The sequence below is a fragment of the Dasypus novemcinctus genome, chromosome X (assembly GCF_030445035.2).
Source record: "Dasypus novemcinctus isolate mDasNov1 chromosome X, mDasNov1.1.hap2, whole genome shotgun sequence".
NCBI lineage: Eukaryota > Metazoa > Chordata > Mammalia > Cingulata > Dasypodidae > Dasypus > Dasypus novemcinctus.
Window position 1 is genome coordinate 155,008,101 of NC_080704.1, and position 22,214 is coordinate 155,030,314.

A 22,214-nucleotide genomic window follows, 5' to 3' on the forward strand; every position below is an offset into this window, starting at 1 on the left:
TCTGTAACAAATGTTCTACAACAATTTAGTACGTTGGTGGAAGGGTGTTATATGGAAATTCTACACATGTAAATGATTGTTTTGTAAGTTAATAACTTCTCTATTAAAATGTATATATTTTTAAAAAGGATAAGGGAGGGCTGAGGAAGGAGCTCCAAGAGTCAGTTTGTCCTATGGGGCAGTTGGTAATCACCCAGAGCTATTGAAATCACCTGTTTAAGGGGTCAAGGAGCCCAGAAGAACATCCTGCAACATCTTTGAATGGAAGGAGGACACTGCCCATAAGTAGTGAAGATTCACAGTCTCTATGCCAGGGAGTCCAGTGCCCAACCTCTAGTGGCAGTACACTGCTTCAGGAGCTAATCCATGGGTGGAGTTGAAAGCTCCATTTCCCAAAAACAGGGGAGGAAGAGATGGCTAGACACCAACATCAGCTACTGATTAGTAAGTTTAGCTGGCTAAAGGATAATTCTAAGAACAGTTAAAGTTTGAAGTTATCTAAGTTTGAAAGAGGAAGGTAGCTGTCACTTTAACCTCACCCCCCAGGATGAAGGGAAGCAGGGCTGACTGAAAATCAGAGTGACAGTAAGGACTGGCCTCTTTCCTCCCAGATTGGACTGCTATCCTACTTCGGGCTCTAGACCAAATTACAGCAGGGAAGAAGCTGTGGGGACCTCAATCAGCCTCTCTGGGCAACTGCAGTACTTTCAGCCAGCACAGACAAGACAATTGGACAAGTGGGACTCTGTGCCCAACCCTTAGCAGGATAGGAGGAAGCTGTGTTTCCTTAGTCTCACTGGGCAACTCCAAGTGCTTCCAGCCCACATGGACTGGTTGGTTGAGCACCTTCAATTCTATCCCCAACCCCCCACAGGCTAGGCTAGGCTGGTTTACCTTCAGCCTTTCTGGGCATCTGCAGGCACTTTTGGCCTGCACAAACTGCACTGCTAGGTGCCAGTGGCTCCACCCCCAACCATAATGGGACAAGAGGGGCGTGGTGTTTCCCAGGCTGTCTTGGCAAGTGCAGGTGCTTCCAGCCAACACAGACTGAAGAGTTGGATACTGTCACCACATTCCCACCTCCCAATAGCATAGGAGGAGATCTGTGTTTCCTCACCCTCTCTGGGCAATGGCAGGTACTTTCAGCCTCCATGGACTGAACTGGTGGGCAATTGTAGATCCACCCTCACCCCCAATAGGATAGGAGGGGGCTGGTGTTTCTTCAGCCTTTCTGACTGAAGAAACACATACTGACTAGAATGTCAAAACCAAGGACAAAGAAAGAATTATGAGAGCAGCAAGAGAATTGGTAGGCATTTTCAGCCTGTAGGGACTGGACTGTTGGGTGTCTATGGCTCAACACCCCCCCCCCCCCAGTAGAATAGGAGGGGAGGTGTGTTTCCTCAGCCTCTCAGGGCAACTGCAGGTGTTTTTGGTCCACACAGACTGGTTTGTGAGTACCTGTATTTCCATCCCAAACTCTTAAGTGGCAGAAGAGACAGTGTTCCCTCAGCATCTCAGGGCAACACAGATTGGATTGTTCAGCACTCCAGAGGGTCCACTACCACACCTGGAAGGTGCTATATCAGTTGGCCTGGGCAATTGCAATCAGTACTGAACTACACAGCTTAGTTTTTGCCCACACCGGCAGAACCATTGCACCCCAGACAGGGGAGAAAGGGGCATGAAGTCTCATCAGTCTCTACAGACAACTACAGATGGTCTTGGCCTTCACAGCTTGGATTATTACACATGGCTACATGGATCCATTGCTAACCCTGGCAAAGGAAAACAATGGGAAAAGTTTCATCAATTCCTGGGGCAACACAGGCAGCTTCAGCCTCCACAGCTGACAGTACAAACTACATCCTCAGATCCTAACACACAACCAGCAAGAGAGAATAGATGAGAAAGCCCTAAACTAAAGAGAGAAACTACCCTTAAAATAAATGTATCTAGTAAGCCAGATACCAGTACACCACAAAAAATTACAATCCATACCAAGAAATGAGAAGATATGGCCCAGTCAAAGAAACAAGATAAGACCCCAGATAGCATAAAGTTGAGAAAACTAATCACAGATGTTCAAACAAATCTTCTTAATAAATTCAAAGAGATTGCTAAAGAGATTAAAGATATTAAGGAGTCAGTGGGTAAGAACAAAGAAGAATTTTAAAGCATACTAAGAAAAATAGCAGCTCTTATCAGATAAAGCAAAACGAATGGAATTAAAAATACACTGGAGACATATAACAGGAGAGTTGAAGAGGCAGAAGAAAGGATCAATGAGCTTAAAGACATGGCCTGAGATAGCAAACACACAAAAGAACAGATAAAGAAAAGAATGGAAAAAATTGAACAGGGTGTCAGGGAACTAACTGATGGGAAAAGACATGAAGTATATGTGGCAGAAGAAGAGGAGGGGAAAGGGGCAGAAGGAATATATGAAGAAATAATAGTAGAAAATTTCCCAACCCTATTGAAGGACATAGAAGCACAATCTACTCCCATCTGAATAAACCCAAATACACCTACACTGAAACACATACTGACTGGAATGTCAAAAGCCAAGGACAAAGAGAGAATTATGAGAGCAGCAAGAGAAAAGCAATGCATAAAATAGAGGGATACCCAATAAGATTAAGTGCCAATTTCTCATCAGAAACCATGGAGGAAAGAAGACATTGGTATGCTATATATATAAGGTACTGCAAGAGAAAAACTTCCAGCTAAGAATCTCATATCTGGCAAGACTGTCTTTCAGAAATGAGGGCGAGTTTAAAATACTCACAAATAAAGGTGTGCTACAGTTTGAAAAAACATGAGAGAAAGGCTTGGAAGAGAGTCTAGAAATGCACATTATATAAGTAAAAGTAACTAAAAATCTCAAAAGAGTTGTGAAAATAAAATATGACAGATAAAACACAAAGGTCAAAATGGGTGAAATAAGAACTGCCTTTACAGTAAAACACTGAATGCTAATGGATTAAACTTCCCAATCAAAAGACAGAGACTGGTGGAATGGATAAGAAAATATGAGCCATCTATATTCTATCTGCAAGAGACTCACCTTAGACCCAAGGATACCAATAGATTCAAAGTGCAAGTCTGGAAAAACATATTACACGCAAAAAAAAAGAAAAAAAGAAAAAAAGCCAGAGTAGCTGTACTTACATCAGCTGAAATAGACTTTAAAAGACAGCAATAATGCACAATCTGAGGAGGAAGTCAGGAAAAATAATTCCATTTACAATAGTGACTAAAAGAATCAAACATTTAGGAATAAACTTAACCAAGGATGTAAAACACTTGTATTCAGAAAACTATAATGCATTGTTAAAAGAAAATTAAAAAGACCTAAATCAGTGGAAGAACATTCCATGCTCATGGATTGGAAGATTAAATATCATTAAGATGTCTATTCTACCCCAACTGATATACAGATGCAATGTAATCCCGATAAAAATTCCATCGGCATCTTTTCAACAAATGGAAAATACAATTACCAAATTTATTTGGAAGTGTAAGGGCTCCCAAATACCCAGAAACATCTTAAGAAGGAAAAACAAAGTTCGAGGACTCTTACTTCTGTACTTTAACTCATATTACCTAGCTATAGGGGTAAAAACAGCATGGTAAAGACAGACACATAGAACAATGGAACCTAATTGATGGCTCAGAAATAGACCTTCACATCTATGGTCAAGTGATTTTTTGACAAGCCTGTCAAACCCACCCAGCTTGTAAAGAACAGTCCATTCAACAAATGGTGCTGAAAGAACTGCATATCCATAGCCAAAAGAAGGAAAGAGGACCCCTATCTCACACCTTATACAAAAACTAACTCAAAATGGTTCAAAAACCTAAAAATAAAAGAGCCATAAAGCTTCTAGAAGAAATTGTAAGAAAATATCTACAAGCCCTGGTGGTAAAGGATTCTTAAAGGAGAAAAGAGGAGGACTGAGACTACTGATGTTTGATGTATATAAAAGTTTTTTTTTAATTCTCCCCCCATGCAGCTTGTTTTTGCTGTCTGTTCTCTGTGTCCATTTACTGTGGGTTTTTCTATGTCTGCTTGTCTCCCTTTGTTACGTCATCTTGCTACACCAGCTCTCCACACTGCGCTGACCATCAGCACTCTGACACGCACAGGCCATCAGCTCTCCGTGGTGCGTGGGCTGTCAGCTCTCTGTGGCGTGCAGGTCAGCTTGCCTTCACAAGGAGTCCCTGGGATGTGAACCCAGGGCCTCCCAATGGTAGACAGGAGACCATGTGATTGAGCCACAGCCGCTGTAGAAGCGTGGTAATGTATAGAGTGGATGGTAACAAATAGTGAGCAACATCTAGTTTATAAATGGGTATGTGGCTGAAAATGGAAGTCTAGGTATGTAAATACCAGTTGAAAGAATGATAGAGAATAATCCAGGAACTGAATAGCACAGTAAATCAAGAGGTAAATGAGAATTGTGGTTTGGGTACAGATGCAAGAGTGTCCTTTGTGAGCTAAAGCAAATGCATATCACTACGGCAGGATGTTGGGAATGCATGGGAAAAATAAACTGGAATGACCTATGGACTGTGATTAGCAGTAGTAATATAATATTCTTACATCTATGCCAAAGGTATATTGTGTTGATAATGGGGCAGTATGGAGCATGTGTGCCAAATGTACGTTATGGATGTGGTAACAATCAGATGATATTATTTTTTCTATAACAAATGTTCCACCACATGAAGTGTGTTGACAGATGGATGTTGTTTGGGAATTCTGCATATGTGCATGACTGATTTATAAGTTTACAACTTCTGTCATAAAAAATATATTTTAAAAATACACCAGGGAAACGGACTTTGGCCCAGTGGTTAGGGCGTCCGTCTACCATATGGGAGGTCCGCGGTTCAAACCCCGGGCCTCCTTGACCCGTGTGGAGCTGGCCATGCGCAGTGCTGATGCGCGCAAGGAGTGCTGTGCCATGCAAGGGTGTCCCCCGCGTGGGGGAGCCCCACGCGCAAGGAGTGCACCCCGTAAGGAGAGCCGCCCAGCGCGAAAGAAAGTGCAGCTTGCCCAGGAATGGCGCCGCCCACACTTCCCGTGCCGCTGATGACAACAGAAACGGACAAAGAAACAAGACGCAGCAAATAGACACCAAGAACAAGACAACCAGGGGAGGGGGGGAATTAAATAAATAAATAAATCTTTAAAAAAAAAAACCACCAAATGTAAGATAAGGATTATAATAAGTAGTAAGATTTTGACAATATTCTTTCATAATCTGTAACAAATATCTCATGACAATGGAAGGTGTTGGTGGAGGGTTGATGTATGGGACCCCTGTGTAATGTTATGTATGTTTGCTTTGTAAGTCTACAACTTTTACTAAACACTTATTGCTTATGTATGTTCATATGTAAATGATATAAACATAATAATAATAATAGGGTGGGTTGGGGGAAAATACTTTGCTTGTAGTAATATTTTGACAATGCTCTTTAATCATTAATTAAAATGTTTAACAACAATACAAGGTATTGGTGGTAGGGCCAGTTATGAGAGTCCTGTATGATACTATGAATGTTTGTTTTGTAGGTTCACAACTATTACAATACACTTACTATTTATGTATGCTCATGTATGAGTGATACACTAAAAATAAATAAATTTTTTTTTAAAAAACATACTGCCCCAATCAAGATGGTAAAGGGAGATGATTCAGAGCTCTGTCCCCACATGGGAGTTTCAAACCACCAAAGCAAGAGCTGGCAGAAACATCATTTTCAAAGCTCCAGAAAACACTTAAAGGACTGCAGTAACAAGATGAGCGCCAAATCAAGAAAAAGGCTACGTAAAAGCAGTAGGAATCTCCTGGTGCCAGACTGCCCTTCCCCCTACACCAGCTTATCATGGAGTTGGCCCAGGCTTCCAGTACATGGATGCCAGGTCCCAGGTCTGGAGAGAGCAGAGTAACCCCGGTGTACATATTGGGAGTTATATATGTTGCCTCTGTTTGGTGGTAGGTTGGGGAATTTACTGTACCAGTTCTTGCTGTGTAGATGGTGGCTTACCAAGCTTTCAAACAGAATGTTGTTGGAAAACAGTCAAATAGCTGTCTGAGGAAAGGGACTGTGGGCCGTAGGACATACAGTGCAGTGCCTGTGGCTGTGAGGAAACTGTTTCTAGGGAAGAGGGTACATTTGTAACCGTGTAAAGGAGGAATTCCCAGAGTCATGCAAGCGTGCCCAAGACAAGAAGCAAGTGCAGAAAGCATCAGGGAAGTGCTATACTTTGGTCTGGAACTATTCTCTAAATGCATTGTATGGGTAGCGGACATGGCTCAACTGATAGAGTGTCTGCCTACAATGTGGAGGGTCCAGGGTTCATACCCAGGGCCTCCTGAACTGTGTGGTAAGCTGGCCCATGCACACTGATGCCGCGTACAAGGAGTGACCTGCCACGCAGGAGCGCTCCAGCGGAAGGGAGCCCCACATGCAAGGAGTATACCCCGCAAGGAGAGCCACCCCACGTGAAAAAATCGCAGCTGGCCCAGGAGTGGCACTGCACACACGAAGAGCTGATGCAGCAAGATGATGCAACAAAAAAGAGACGCAGTTTTCTGGTGCCACCTGGTAATAAAAGCGGACACAGAAGATCACACAGCGAATGGACACAGAGAGCAGACAATGGCAGGGAAGAGGACAGAAATAAATAAAATAAATCTTTAAAAAATAAATAACTAAATGCATTGTATGAATGAGCCCTAAAGGAAAGCACTTGCACAGGCCAATCTGCAAAGGCTGGGAAAGGTCTTTTATCTGTCCTTTTTTTTTTTAGATCCTGGCATTCAAGAAAAGCTCTGTCATAATCTAGCTGCACACAAGCTTAAGGGACAGATGCCTCAAGAGTCTAAATTCCAACGATAATATATTAAATTATCAAAATGCTCAATTTCAACAAAAGACTGCAAAACACAAAATGAAAGTAGAAGCGATGACCCAGGCAAAGAAAAAGACTTAGAAACCATCAGTGAGGAGGGCCATCAAACTAAAGGAAATGAGGAAAACAATAGATGAACTTACAATAACACAAGTCACAAATTAAAGATGAATCTTTGGCTAAACCAAAGATTTAGTTAATTAGTAAGTGATTTACTAATTTTGGTTAGAGTTTACCTAAACTTCTATTACTTTACTGATGACATTAGCCAGCAACATTCCTACATAAAATGTAGGATTGCAAAAAAGTATAAAATGACCTGTTAAACTGAATGGAATTACAATTCTAATAAGCACTTTTATATCAGTAGTATTTATTTCCTATAGTCTGTCAACTTAAAACATAATTTTCAAGATCCTTAGGTTGAAAATCTTACACTAATATTAAATTGAGTTAATGGGATACCTGGAAAAAATATTAGAACGCCAAAACGTCAGCCATCAAATAATTTAAATCAACATATTCCCTAGCCACTCATTTTTTTAATGTTACACAGGGCCTCTGTCTTTCGGTCATGTTAATGGATGTGTTTATTTTTTCACTAAAATTCATGTAAAAATGATGTAGGGGTTTATATCACGTATGCTTGTGAGTTCAGCAAATCAGCTATAAATGCTTGTGTATGACTGACAATTCTCAATGACCTATTTTCAGTTTTCTCTGTGAAACATAATTAGTTATAGTGGCTAAAATTTATAATGAGTATGGATGGATGATACTGGGAATAATGGTGGCAGAGAAATTTAACTGTGTATGCCAGATAATGTCTATGTGGTTTTGTTTTTTCAAAGGAAAAGGGGAGTAGTTTTCTCCTAATAAAGTATGAGTTTTTTCCAGAAAATGAAAGAGCATAAATCAAGGACAAAACTTGACTATTTATAGCACATTGCAGAAAGGTTAATGGATTCAAATTTATTTCCCCTGTCATATTATACTTGTGTAGGACAAGTCTGAAAAGAAGGGAAATATGCTAAAATTTTGCCAAAATTGGGTCCGTTTTGATGGGTTTATTCATTTGAAAACAGTTTTGTGAATCCTTTACTGTCAAATGTTATATTAAAGCAAGTCTAGAATATGAATTTTTCACTCTGTTAAAATGGTATGGTATTCCATCTTTATCCCTAAATAACAGGGATTCTATATCTTTCTGTGCTTTGTGCTGACTCTGTTAGGATCTTGATTGTTAAAAACAAACAACAAAAACTTCTCATTTTTCAAAGAGCTAAGACAATTATGTTACTTTCTTCTATGTTCACTTAAAAATGCTGAATTTTCATTTTCATTAATAGGTTAAGCTACAACCATTCATTGTTCCTATGATCCTATCTTAATCAAGTGATCAATTTGCCAGCTCTTTCGATTTGCCTTCTTTATTAGTTTCCTATAGCTGCAGCAAGAAATTACCACAAACGTAGTGTTTTTAAAATACACAAATTGTCTTATGGTTCTGGAGGTTAGAAGTCCAAAATGAGGCTCACTGGGCAAAGTCAAGGTGTTGGCAAGGCCATGATCCTTCTGGAGGCTCTAGGGAGAATCCTTTTCCTTGCCTTTTCCATGTATTACTGCCCACATGACTTGACTTGCGTTCCACACTACTCTGACCTCTATACTTTTGGTACCACTTCTCTTTCTTGTCTCCCTCTTTTCCTTATAAGATTCCTTGTGACTACATACAGTCCACAAAGATTATCCAAGATAACCTCCCCATCTAAATATCCTTAAATTACTCAAAGCCTGCAAAGTACTTTCTGCTGAGTACATCTTCCCAAGATCATGTTCTAAATCCAGATAAATAACATCTTGAGATAGCTTTTATATGCAAAATTGTTTTGAAATTGCCAGAAACCCCATGAAAGTTTAAAAAAAACTGTTCTTTAATCTTTTCTAAAATAGAGGGATAACAGAAATGTTTAGGTTTGTTTAGTAGGCTCCATAATTCTCAAATAACTCAACCCTATAAGCCACACGTGGAAAGTTGTCAACTCAAATGAGAAGCTCAGCCTTCACTAGATTAATTCTATATAGGTAAAATGTTCTTGATGTGAATATTTCAGATGATTCACTTTACAGGATAAATTGCAAGTCCCTAGAGATTTGTTAATGCCCTGACTGCCCTAAATACATTTCTATCTTCAGGGAAATCAGTGATCAAACCATTAAGAAATTACTATGCATTGCACCCCAAAAGAGAATTGTACTCTCCTCCATTCTGGGACTATGGGTTACTGTAACAAATTAATCACAATTCAGGAACCTTATGTCCAGGTGATTTCTGCTGTTCTTTGATGCTTGCTTGTAAGTTTGCTCAAGCTACAGATTCAACAAATGAGGACATCATCAGTCTTGTGGAAAGGATTATACCAGACACTTTAAAAATATATATATTTTTATTATTGAAGTAGTGAACTTACAAAACAATCATGCACATATGTACAATTCCCATACAACAACCCTTCACAACACACCACACCACACTGTTGTGGAACGTTTGTTGCAGATTATGAGATACCATCATCAGACTACTACCACTAACTGTGGACAATAGCATGCATTTGGCATATTTTTCCATACCCCCTATTATTTTTTTTTTTAATTTTTTTATTTTTTATTGACTTTGTAATAATATTACATTAAAAATATATATGTGAGGTCCCATTCAACCCCACCCCCCCCACCCCCCCTCTCCCCCCCCCAACAACACTCGTTCCCATCATCATGACACATCCATTGGATTTGGTAAGTACATCTTTGGGCACCTCTGCACCTCATATACATTGGTTCACATCATGGCCCATACTCTCCTCTATTCCATCATGTAGGCCCTGTGAGGATTTACAATGTCCGGTGATTACCTCTGAAGCACCATCCAGGGCAGCTCCATGTCCCGAAGACGCCTCCACCTCTCATCTCTTCCTGCCTTTCCCCATACCCTTTGTCCATTATGTCCACTTTTCCCAATCCAATGCCACCTCTTCTATGTGGACACTGGATTGGTTGTGTCCATTGCACCTTTATGTCAAGAGGAGGCTCAGATTCCACCTGGATGCTGGATGCAATCCTCCCATTTTCAGTTGTAATCACTCTAGGCTCCATGGTGTGGTGGTTGTCCTTCTTCACCTCCATCTTAGCTGAGTGTGGTAAGTCCAATAAATCAGATTGTAGGTGCTGGAGTCTGTTGAGGCTCAGGATCTGGCTATCACATTGTCAGTCCAGAGATTCAAATCCCCTAAATATATCTTAAACCCCAACATTAACTGTACCTCCAGCACATTAGCATGAAAGTCTTATGAAGGGAGATCCCATCTGAGTCCAGATTCATCACACATAAACACCATTTCCAAAGAGGGGCCATCTGCCCTGGTAGTTAACCCCATCGGCCATGACCATAACTCCCATGGGTCTCTTTAGCCCTCAAAGGAACCAACATACCCCCTATTATTAACACAGTACATCTTTGGCAGCAATACAAGAATATTACAGTATTGGTGGGTTTGTTTGTTTTTTTAAAGATTTATTTATTTCTCTCCCCTTTCCCCCCACCCCAGTTGTCTATTCTCTGTGTCTATTTGCTGCGTCTTCTTTGTCCGCTTCTGTTGTTGTCAGCAGCACGGGAATCTGTGTTTCTTTTTGCTGCATCACCTTGTGTCATTTCTCCGTGTGGGCGGCGCCATTCTTAGGCAGGCTGCACTTTCTTTCGTGCTGGGTGGCTCTCCTTACGGGGTACACTCCTTGCGTGTGGGGCTCCCCTACGCGGGGACACCCCTCGTGGCAGGGCACTCCTTGCGCGCATCAGCACTGTGCATGGGCCAGCTCCACATGGGTCAAGGAGGCCCGGGGTTTGAACTGCGGACCTCCCATGTGGTAAACGGACGCCCTAACCACAGTGCCAAGTCCACTGCCTATTGGTGTTAACTATAGTTCAGAGCTTACATTAATTGTGTTTTCCCATGCTTTTCTACATTTCCTCCACCCTGCAATAGGGATGCACATCTGTTCTAGTTAACAGAAGGACATTCTTGCATTTGTACTATTAACAATTCTCATCCACCTCTGAGTTCACCATGGTATTCAGTCCCTAGGTTATTCTCTAGCTTTCTTTCAATTGATGATTCATCCCTAGACTACCCTGTTCAGCCACAATCCCATTTATAAACCAGCAGCTATTCACTATAATGTGTTACCATAAACTCTATCCATTTCCACATTTTGCACTCAGGTTAATTAAAACTTTATACCCTATACTTTTAACTACTGATATTCGAAGGACTAGACCCATAAGTTCAGGGTTTAGAGCTTAAAACTGACAAACTTTGAAAATTGTAAGACCATTAAAAGTGCACTGAATCTGAATATCTAGGACTCTTCGTGATAGCAGACAATTGACACAAAACTCAACAAAATAAGCAGTAATAACAAAGGATTGGACGAACTGAAGAGAGAAATTTAATTAAAGTTATTTATTTTTGGAATATTGTTGCTATTGTTTTTTAAATCTATTTTCTAATTGGTGAATGAGAAATTCCTTGTTCTTTCTTCTCATTATACCTTTATCCCTCAATTTAGTTGACTATGCTTTAGCAACTAAAAATGAAAATTTTTAAGTGGTGTCTAATTCTCACTGATCCCTCAGAATTCTGAAACAGCTATTTTTACTGTGTTTCATGACTTTTCATGGAAAGATAGTTATTTATATAAATTTAATAAAATCTAACTTCCTCCTTGCTAGGATATAACCAGACAAACTGACTGTGAAACCAAGTCCCAATTATTTTCTCGTAGCTATTTACACAAATTAAATGAAATCATTTGTCCACATAAAGACCTCTACAGAAATATTCATAGAAGCTTAATTTTTAATAATCAAAAAATAAAAGTAACCCAATATCCATCAACAAGAGCATAGATATACAAATTTCTTATATTCATCTATGGAACACTACTCAGCAATAAAAATGAAATAACTATTCACATATAAACAATATGGATGAATCTCAAAATTATAATAAAAACAAAGTACATATAATAGGATTTTTTTTTTGAGGTATTGGGGCAATGGGTTGAACCTGAGACGTCATACGCTGGAAGCCAGCACTCAAACACTGAGCTACCTCAGCTCCTCTGAGTTGGTTTATTTCTTGGTTTGCTTGTTATTGTTGTTGTTTGCCTTTTTTTGGAGGCACTGGACATCGAACCCAGGACCTCCCACGTGTGAACCATGTGCTCAACTGCTTGAGCCACATCTGTTCCCCACAATAGATTTATAGAAAATTCTAGAAGATGCAAACTAATTTATAATAACACAAAGCAGATTAGTGGTTGCCTGGGAATAGGAGAAGAGAGGAGAATGTATTTCAAGGGATTCAGGGAAACTACTGGAGGTGACAGCTGTTTGTAGGAATGGTTTTATGGGTATACACATATGTCAAAACTGATCAAATGGTACGCTTTAAATATGAGCTCTTTATTGTACTTTAATTATACCTCAATATTTTAAAATATGAATCTGTTTTTGTAGGATTTCTTATCTATCAAATTCCCTTTATGTATGAATATTATTCAAACTTTTACTTTACATCAACGTTTTCCAAAAGAGGCCAATACCTAAGGGGAGCACACTTATTTTTGCTATATCTGTGAGCCTAGACATACAAAACTAGCAACATTTTCCCCTACACCATGCAACTTTCAACAGAAAAAAAGTTAACATGATTTCTCACTGTTTTATTACCCATGATGACTTAAGTGCAACTACATTATTAATAGAATATTTGCTTACCTCATGAACATAGACATTGTACTCAATCACATGTTCACTGTACTCCCGACTTCTTAAAATCACTTTATCACCTAATTTAAAAATATCACATGTAAAATGATTGCAAAATCTCATATTCTGCTATTGTACAAAATCAAACATTTTGAAGGAATGGAATGAGATAAAAATTTGGGATCAACTGCTTAAATATAAATGTAACAAGAGAATTATGCTGAAAATTTTTAAGTGAAATTATAACCAAATAGAAGAAAAATATTGTGAATTTAGTGCTTCCAGATTTTAAATATAAATGTTGTATCTGTAATACAATTTCTGCTAGTCTATCTAATAAATTAAAATGTGACAAGTAACAAACATACCCGGATACAAAGATGGTCTATTTTCACTCAATCCTGGGACTTCCAAAATCAAGAAATTCCCATTCTTTTTCAAAATCACTCCACTCATATTGAACTCCTTCATTTCAGTTTCTTCTTGAATCTCCTCAAGCCATAGCAAAGTTGAAAATCTCTCATTGTAATTCAATATGCTCAAATGCTGAAAACATAACATCAGGAAGTCAGTGAAAGTAAAATAATGTCAATTATATGCCATATTTACTAAGTATGCAGTTCCAAAAAAAGAAATGTTAAAATACTTCATTTGTTATATATAATCCCCATCTACCATCACTAAATGAGGCAATTTATGATAATAATTTTTGAATTTAATTATAAAATTTCTCTACTATGCCATAATTGAATGGCTCCAGGAACTATGGGGATATGAAAACTCTGTCTTATATGTGTAAGGTGCCCCACACCCCACAAGTTTGGAGGTTTATTTTTTTTCTCTAACCTTAAATGGCCAGACATACCTTTTTCTATCACTGGTCCCTGTGCCCCTCTTTCCCCACTATCTCATTTCTGGTTGCCCAAGCTCACTCAGAAAGGGGTAAGGTTGGCTTTTACAGGAATCCATAAAAAAGAACAGTCGCACATGACCTGCATACCTCACAGGGTGGTTACGTGAATTAAATGGGTAACGAAGGTGGAATTACTTTGGAAACTTAAGTTTTATACTAGCATTCCGTTGTTTTAAAAATATCATCAGTATTACTGCTAGGCAAGGACTACATTTGTTTCCTCTAGTTAACTCTACCAGTATGAGACGTCAGTGATTTCTACGTTCATGAAGAAAGATCTTTCAATCATCATCATCATCATCACTCAAAATCATCATCTTTATTATTATCACAGTAGTTAACATTTACTGAGTGCTTACTCAGGGCCAGGCACATGTTAACTCAGGGAGTAATTAATATTAACATCCCTATTTTATAGGTAAGGAGAGACACAATTGACCTTAGAGATATTTACCGATAGTCTTCTGCTGTGGCCTTAGATCAGGTTCTAAAATACCTCCTCAAGTCTATTGGAAGAACTTTTATCAAGTGTCTCTACCACGAGATGTGCCTGGCCCTCCCCCATCCATTCTCCATACTGCTGCCTTCCCCAACAGTGATTCTTCCACCATAAAAATAGGACAGCGCTAATATCCTAGGAAATGAAGGGTCTGAAACACATTCAAACTCCTGTGTGTTGTGTCCAGGCTCCTTAAAGATCTGGCTGATTCCATCTTTCCAGTCTCACCTCCTGCCAGCTGTATGATTTTATATTTGTATCCAATCTGCCCACACACTACTTTTAGTTCCCCAAAACATCATTTCCTTCCATACCTCTTTATTTATCTCTACATGATATTTCATTTGCATACAACATAGTTTACCCTCTTAATCTCATTGGTCAACTTCTATTCATTCTTCAAGAATGACAAGCCTTGGGGAGCTGATCCCTTCCTTTATTCCTTTAGTCCCTGCTGTTATAGTACCTCTCACAACATATAGCACCCTGTTCCCCACCACCCCAACATCCTTTGAGAACCAATGTTGGCTCTCGGTCTTTCATCTCTGTAACAACAAGTGTATGTCAGGATATGGAGAATCTAGAACACTCATACGTTGCTGGTGGTAATGTAAAATTGGATAGCTACTTGCTTAGTTCGGCAGTTTCTATCATGAAGCTGAGCAATTCTACTTCTAAGTTTTCTATCTAGGAGAAATTAAAACACATGGGCACAAAGACTTGCCATAAGAGCCAAAAAGTGGAAGCAACTCAAATTTCCATCAACTGCTAAATGGATACATAAAATTGGGCATAAAATAAAAAGGAACTACTGATATATGCTATAACATGGATGAACGTCAAAAACTTTATGCTAAGTGAAAGAAGCCCGGCACAAACGACTACATATTATAGGATTCCTCCTATGCAAATGTCGACTAAAGGCAAATCTATAGAGATAGAAAGGACACTACAGATTATATGGAGCTAAGGACAGGAATGTAAATTGAATACAAATGGCCATGAGGGATCTCTGTGCGGTGATGGAAATGTTTCAAAATGGGATTGTGGTGATGGCTGCATACTCTGCAAATTTACTGAAAGTCAGGGAATTGTTCACCTAAACCAGCTGGATTTAATGTTATATAAATTATTTATCAATATAACTCAAATGATTTCCTGGTCTAGGTGAGAGTGACCAGACTGAAAGCAAAAGATACCTCTACTTTTTCCCTCTATCATCAATCTTTAAAAGACCCGATGAAATGAACTATTCAGGGTCACTGATGACACCCATCTTCTGGAATGGCTGCAGACTAGAGCAGAATGAATCGCACGTGAGCATGTAATTTCAAAGGCATACACAAACTCCTTTTGTCAGTTTTTACTTCTCTTTTTCCTCGAATTCCTCATCATAAAAATAAACCAAACAAGGTGTCTACTTTTGAAAGAGTCTAGAAAACAAGACTTAAAAAGAGAGTTCAAATATTTCATTCACACACAATCATTTTTCTTACCTCTGCAAGTAATGGCTGAAAAGTCAGTATGTCAAAGTTTTGTTTCACACACTTTCTAAGTATCTCTGGGATAGGATAATGTGGAAGGAAATTTGGAAGTGCTCGTCTTGAATATCTTTAAACAATAAACAAACAAAGTTCAAAACAACTCTCAATTGTCAAGAACTAGACTTTGATAGCTGACAATTTTACTTAAACATCTTTTCCATGCTTGAAATAGACTCACGTTTATTCACTAAACAAAAAATTAACTAATACATATCAACTACTGACCTAACTTAGTACTATTGGAAGTTTTATTTTACTTTGGGAAAAATCTTTCAGACAAGATATTATCTGGCACTCTAATACTACATAAAGCAGATAAAGGCAGCGCCAATCTGGTTGCAGTAAGTAGGAGAACGGGGCTAGAATTTCTAGGTCCCTCATGGAACCATGAGTTAGCAAACTGTCTTCAAGCTGCTAATTAACTAAATTCCTAGCATAGCATATTGAAAAATGACAGAAGATGATCAGAAATTATACCCATATTGCCAATGCAAACAAGAACATATTTAATAAAGTTACTTCTGCTTAGGCCCTGCCTTCCCATTTGCTTGTCAGCCTCCATTTTTCTAAGAAATTTCAGAGTTTCAAACACAAGATTCTGGGCCATCCCTAGAAAGGACTGTGGCAGAAATCTGCAACGACTCTACCACCATCAAGATAAAGAACATCATATGTAAAAAGCTGAGGGCACAACATGAATAAATGCAAAGATGACTGCCACACACACATCTGGTTAGCTGGCGTGAATATACAACCTTACTGTGTGGTACTTAAAAAATGCAAAACCCAAATATCTCAGTGAAACACGTCTGACTGCTTATGGCTTAGAATGGCAGGCTCAGATCCTGGCATAAGGAGGGTGTTCAATAAATATTTGCTAAATGAATAGACGATACATTTTAGAAGAAGGCAGCAAAGACAGGGAGATGCTGTTGACTGGGGCTGGATGGTCACAATATCAGGACCCATTAAGGGTGGTACTATGGTAGGAATGCCAGCATGCTTAGATCACCAAAGTCCAGAATCTTGGCTTGGTAGGTTCAGAAACTGTGTTTTACATATATTCTAAGGAAACTAGGATCAGGTGTTTGGGTTCAAGAAATGGATTAGCAGGAAGCAAATGGCTCTTCTTTTAGACAGACCCACAGGGTGACAATGTATTAATCGTCAAAGGGAAATGGCTGACAATAGGGAATAAAATACTTGTAGATTGTTCTCCCTCCCCCTATTAAGCCAGGTGAAAACTAGGAATTTCTCAGTATGCCACCTAAGCAGAAACAGGGCAGTTATTTAAAGGCTCACTCACAATAGCCTCCTGGCCTTCCACTACCTTACAATTCATGATTCCCTTTTCTAGGCTCCATACTAACCATCCCCTTTTCTAGCCTCCATACTGACTATCCCCCTTCCTTAATATCAACAGTGGTTAATACTATTTATTAAGTACTTACTGTGCCACAAATTTGCTAAGTATTTTATATATTTCATCTCATCTTTACAAGTACCATATGAGGTAGGAATTTTTTTTTTTACATTTTAGAAAAGAGGATACTGAGGCTCAGAGAAATTAAAGAAAACTTTCTCAGTGTTAAACTGCTAACTAATGGAAGCACTGTGATTCAAACTGGAAAGCTTTACTCTAAACCCATGACAAAAGCGACTCCTTTCTGATAATGGCTTTTTCCTACAGACTGAAACCGAGTACAGGTCCACAAACTCTTATACAAACTACTGGGGAAAGATGTATTATAGAATCCAAAATTTTAGAAAAGTAGTACATAACACTCTAAATGAGTTGTGAGGCACAATCCCACAAACTTATCAATATTAATGCAACCAATGCATGGATTTTCTCATGCTAAATGGAATAAATCATGGATATAGATACCGTCAAATCCTTTCATATAAGGTTTTTCTCCCCAATGTTAGCACCAAAATTAAGGGAAAAATCTGTTTTCCAATGGCTTTGAGTTTCACAATTGTATATGAGGAAAAGTGACCTTTCCGGAAACTACATTCCAAGAAAAAGCCAGATGGTCCCCAAATTCCCAAGTCACTATCTGGTTACATCACCAATAGGTTTTGTCTAAAATAATTGTACCTTTCAAAAATTTTCACTTTTAAAGGGTAAATGTGTTTTTATAAATTACATTCTTAATGGGTAAACATATCTTCAAATAAACTTCCACAACCAAGACTTGTTCTTCTTCTGAACAAAAGGTGAAATAAAAACGTCTCATGTCTGATCACTTAAGACAAAGCTGCTAGTGTGTCATGTATGCAACATTTATTGAGTTCCTACTGTGTACCAGGCACTACATTAGATGGGATACAAAGACGAGTAAGAGATATTCCCTTCTCTCAGAAAAGACAAGCTAGTTTTAGAATGCATGAATAGGTGTGGCAAGAGATAAGGACTTGTGTCACTTTCTATCACTCTGGTCTCTAGCAATATCAACACTTGTACTGGCCAATCACACTGTGATTTGACAAGAAAGAGGTGGCTTGGTGGAGTCTAGGGCTTAGTCTAACTTCAGGCTCATTCCACTGTCTTAACAACTGGCTTGTAGGAATGTCTTATTCTACACAATCTCTAACATAGTGCCTGGAAGATATGGGCATTTAATAAATTATATGTCAGAGAATATTCACAAGGAAAAGTGAGCAATAACAGAAAAGAGATTCAAATCCCAGTTCCATCATGTTTTGCCTTAAGGTATTTGGCTTTTTAACCAAGTGTTGGGTAATAATGGGTGAAGGCAGAGCCCGATGTCCACCATGGGTCAAATGCTCATTACAGTTCATTTTTTTTAATAACAAAATAGCCAATTAAACAGATGACATACCAATTAACATACACTCTGATTTTACATCGACTGTCTTATTTTAGTTACAATACCTTCTCATTCTGGTCCCAAATACAACATATTTTGCAGGAAGTAATGCTTGGGTGCTTTCAGATCTTTTCCAAGAATATGGTTCTGTGACAGCTATGAGTGATTCCTCAGCACTTATTACATTTACTTCAATGTATCGACCAATTGTAAAAGTAGAAAAACGAAGCAAAAGAAGCTCCTTGCAGTGGCCAAGATTCCTTAGAAAAGCAAAGGAATAAAATTTCTTTAATCATAAGTAAAATAGAGTCAACATAATTTCACTTAGGAAGATCCAGGAAAAGTCACATAGCTAACAAACAGTGATTATGAGTAGTATTTGAGCATTCACTTTATATGGGGGGAGAAACAGACTTTGCTAAATAAGCAATTAATTTTTCCCAAGATAAAATTAGGTACCTAAAGTTTTCTTTTCTGTAATTCAAAAACATAGGAACAAAATAAAAACAGCTTCATTATCCCCAAGTCTAGAATTCTATAGCCTGATGAAAAACTACAGCACAACTCCTTTTACTTTTTCCCAATTTCTTGCTTTTGCTTTAACTATGACTCTGCAGTACATACAATTGTCTGTTTTTCTTTTTTTCTTACCTCAAAAAGTATGTTTTTATGCTGTCTTAAAGTTTTTAAACTAACATTAACTTACTAAATCCCCCATGAACCAGATATCATGTCCCCTTTGATCCTCATGTCAAGCTGTACTGGAATTGCTGACTGAGCAGTCTGCCTTCCCTCTTCCCTAAGAGTTCCCGGAAGACCAGTTCTATGCCCTCCACCTCTGTGTATAAGGGTCTAGAGTTTAGTAGATAACTGACAATCATATGCCCCAAAGCTTTCTCCACTGACTTTCTGAGAATCTTGTTGGAATACTGCTCTAGTATCTCTTATCTCATGAAATTTCAAGCTCCCCTTCCTTTCACTCTGTAAGCTCATTCATGTTTCCCAACTATCTACTCTGTCCAATGTCAGGGGTGTAAACGTAAACAGTACACCACTCCCTCCTGTGATCAATGAGCTCACAGTGCTCAGACAAGAATACGTACAAGGTATCGAGGAGTAAGAAAGCAGGGCCTAGATACCCCAATCCCAAGTCCGCACACTTCCCTAATCACAGCCTTTATCACACTGTAATCATAAAGGCCTGCTTAGGTGGTTGGACAGTCGGATGCATGCATGTATTGGTGGGTGATTGGATGGGTGGACAGGGGAGTGGGTGAATGGAATAAAAGTACAAGGAATGAGTCAGTCATCAATGAGCTATAAGAAACTTAAGGAAGCAGTGAAAACAGTCAGAGGCAAGTAATTTCAAGGGTGGAAGATGTGAAACGCATGCACTTCATACCTGAACATCTACTTTCTTCGTAAAGTAGGAACTTAGATCAGCTGCTTAGAATGAAATGTGTAGGGTCACAAGTTGTTAAAATCTTGAGGATCCATTGCCTCAAGTAGGTAAAATTTATGTTAGCCAAATATTTAAGGGAGTATCTGGAACAATGCGTTTTCATATGATTTACATTTAATTATCAAAATATTAAATGAACACTTTTAATAACATATAGTCTAAATGTATCATAAATGAAACTTAAAAAGAAAAATGTACAAATGCCCCCCAAAAAAACTCAGTCCAAATCCTCCTAGTCACATACCTGGCGTCACAGGTAACAATAATGAAAGTTTTTCCACCTGGAGGGATTAATCCTTGTTCACTAGTTTCAGCCTCTATAATAGGACTCCTGGACACAGTGTTTTGCTTTTGTCTGTTTTCTCCTTGAGTGGTGCATTCATCTAATCCAATAAAACTTAAGCTCAAAATTAGACCGAAGGGATTGCAACAGTGGTGGCATTCTTCATAGAAACAAATACCCACATACATACAAATTTTCAGATACAAAAACAAGCACTGACTAGAGCATCAGGATAGTAGCCCATAAAAAATGTCAATATCGGTTCCTTTGAGGGCTAAAGAGACCCATGGGAGTTATGGTCATGGCCGATGGGGTTAACTACCAGGTCAGATAGCCCCTCTTTGGAACTGGTGTTTATGTGTGATGAATCTGGACTCAGATGGGATCTCTCTTCATAAGACTTTCATGCTAATGTGCTGGAGGTGCAGTTAGTGTCGGGGTTTAAGATATATTTAGGGGATTTGAATCTCTGGACTGACAATGTGATAGCCAGGTCCTGAGCCTCAACAGACTCCAGCACCTACAATCTGACTTATTGGGCTCACCACACTCAGCTAAGATGGAGTTGAAGAAGGACAACCACCACACCATGGAGCCTAGAGTGATTACAACTGAAAGTGGGAGGATTGCATCCAGCATCCATGTGGAATCTGAGCCTCCTCTTGACATAGAGGTGCAATGGACACAACCAATCCAATGTCCACAAAGAAAAGGTGGCATTGGATTGAGAAAAGTGGACATGATGGCTGATGGGTATGGGGAAAGGCAGGAAGAGATGAGAGGTGGAGGCGTCTTTGGGACATAGAGCTGCCCTGGATGGTGCTTCAGGGGCAATCACCGGACATTGTAAATCCTCACAGGGCCCACTGGATGGAATGGGGGAGAGTGTGGGCCATGGTGTGGACCGTTGACCATGGGGTGCGGGGGTGCCCAGAGATGTACTTGCCAAATGCAATGGATGTGTCATGATGATGGGAGGGAGTGTTGCTGGGGGGGGAGAGGTGGGGTGGGGGTGGTAGGGTTCAATGGGACCTCATATATATATATTTTTAATGTAATATAATTACAAAGTCAATAAAAAAAATGTCAATAAGAAACAAGAACATGGGAAACGGACTTTGGCCCAGCGGTTAGGGCGTCCGTCTACCATATGGGAGGTCCGCGGTTCAAACCCCGGGCCTACTTGACCCGTGTGGAGCTGGCCATGCGCAGTGCTGATGCGCACAAGGAGTGCCGTGCCACGCAAGGGTGTCCCCCGCGTGGGGGAGCCCCACGCGCAAGGAGTGCGCCCGTGAGGAGAGCAGCCCAGCATGAAAAGAAAGAGCAGCCTGCCCAGGAATGGCGCCGCCCACACTTCCCGTGCCGCTGACGACAACAGAAGCGGACAAAGAAACAAGACGCAGCAAATAGACACCAAGAACAGACAACCAGGGGAGGGGGGGAAATTAAATAAATAAATAAATCTTTAAAAAAAAAAAAAAGAAACAAGAACAGAGTATAACTACAGAAATCTTCCACATCACTGGGGGACAAGAAAAAATAACAACATGATGACAACCTGAACACCCCGTGGCATCCTTCTCTCAATTACAAGCACTCTTAAGACTGTCAAAATCAGAAGCAATTCTTGGAAGGGGTCAAGCTATTTCAGTGTCTCCCAAAGATATTAAGAGGGGTAGGGTGGGAATAATGGGTCTTCAAAAATAGTACAGAGCATAAAGAGCAAAAATAGCTGGCCTTGATCTGGCACACTGCTACATACCACCACCATACACACACAAGCACACACAAACTGAAGACGAGGAGCTTCTGATATGGTGTTCTATTTAAGAGAACAAACCAAAGTGAAGTCTTACAAGGGAACAGTAATTGCTATGAATCAAACTGTGACCCCACAAAATATAGGCTGAAGTCTGAATAC

The 22,214-nt window shown here is 39.4% G+C and overlaps 1 protein-coding gene across 1 annotated transcript in view; it reads right to left on the reverse strand.

The window, feature by feature from the left end:
- The window catches only part of LOC101428028 (RNA helicase Mov10l1-like), an 82,223-nt gene that overhangs the window by 59,346 nt on the left and 663 nt on the right, over window positions 1-22,214 (reverse strand). The window contains exons 2-6 of the mRNA XM_058291138.2: window positions 20,255-20,393; window positions 18,614-18,808; window positions 15,667-15,781; window positions 13,127-13,304; window positions 12,768-12,838 (exon numbers count right to left, since the gene is read on the reverse strand). Coding sequence (XP_058147121.2) covers window positions 12,768-12,838; window positions 13,127-13,304; window positions 15,667-15,781; window positions 18,614-18,808; window positions 20,255-20,393 — 698 coding nt within the window. The remainder of the gene's footprint in view (window positions 1-12,767; window positions 12,839-13,126; window positions 13,305-15,666; window positions 15,782-18,613; window positions 18,809-20,254; window positions 20,394-22,214) is intronic.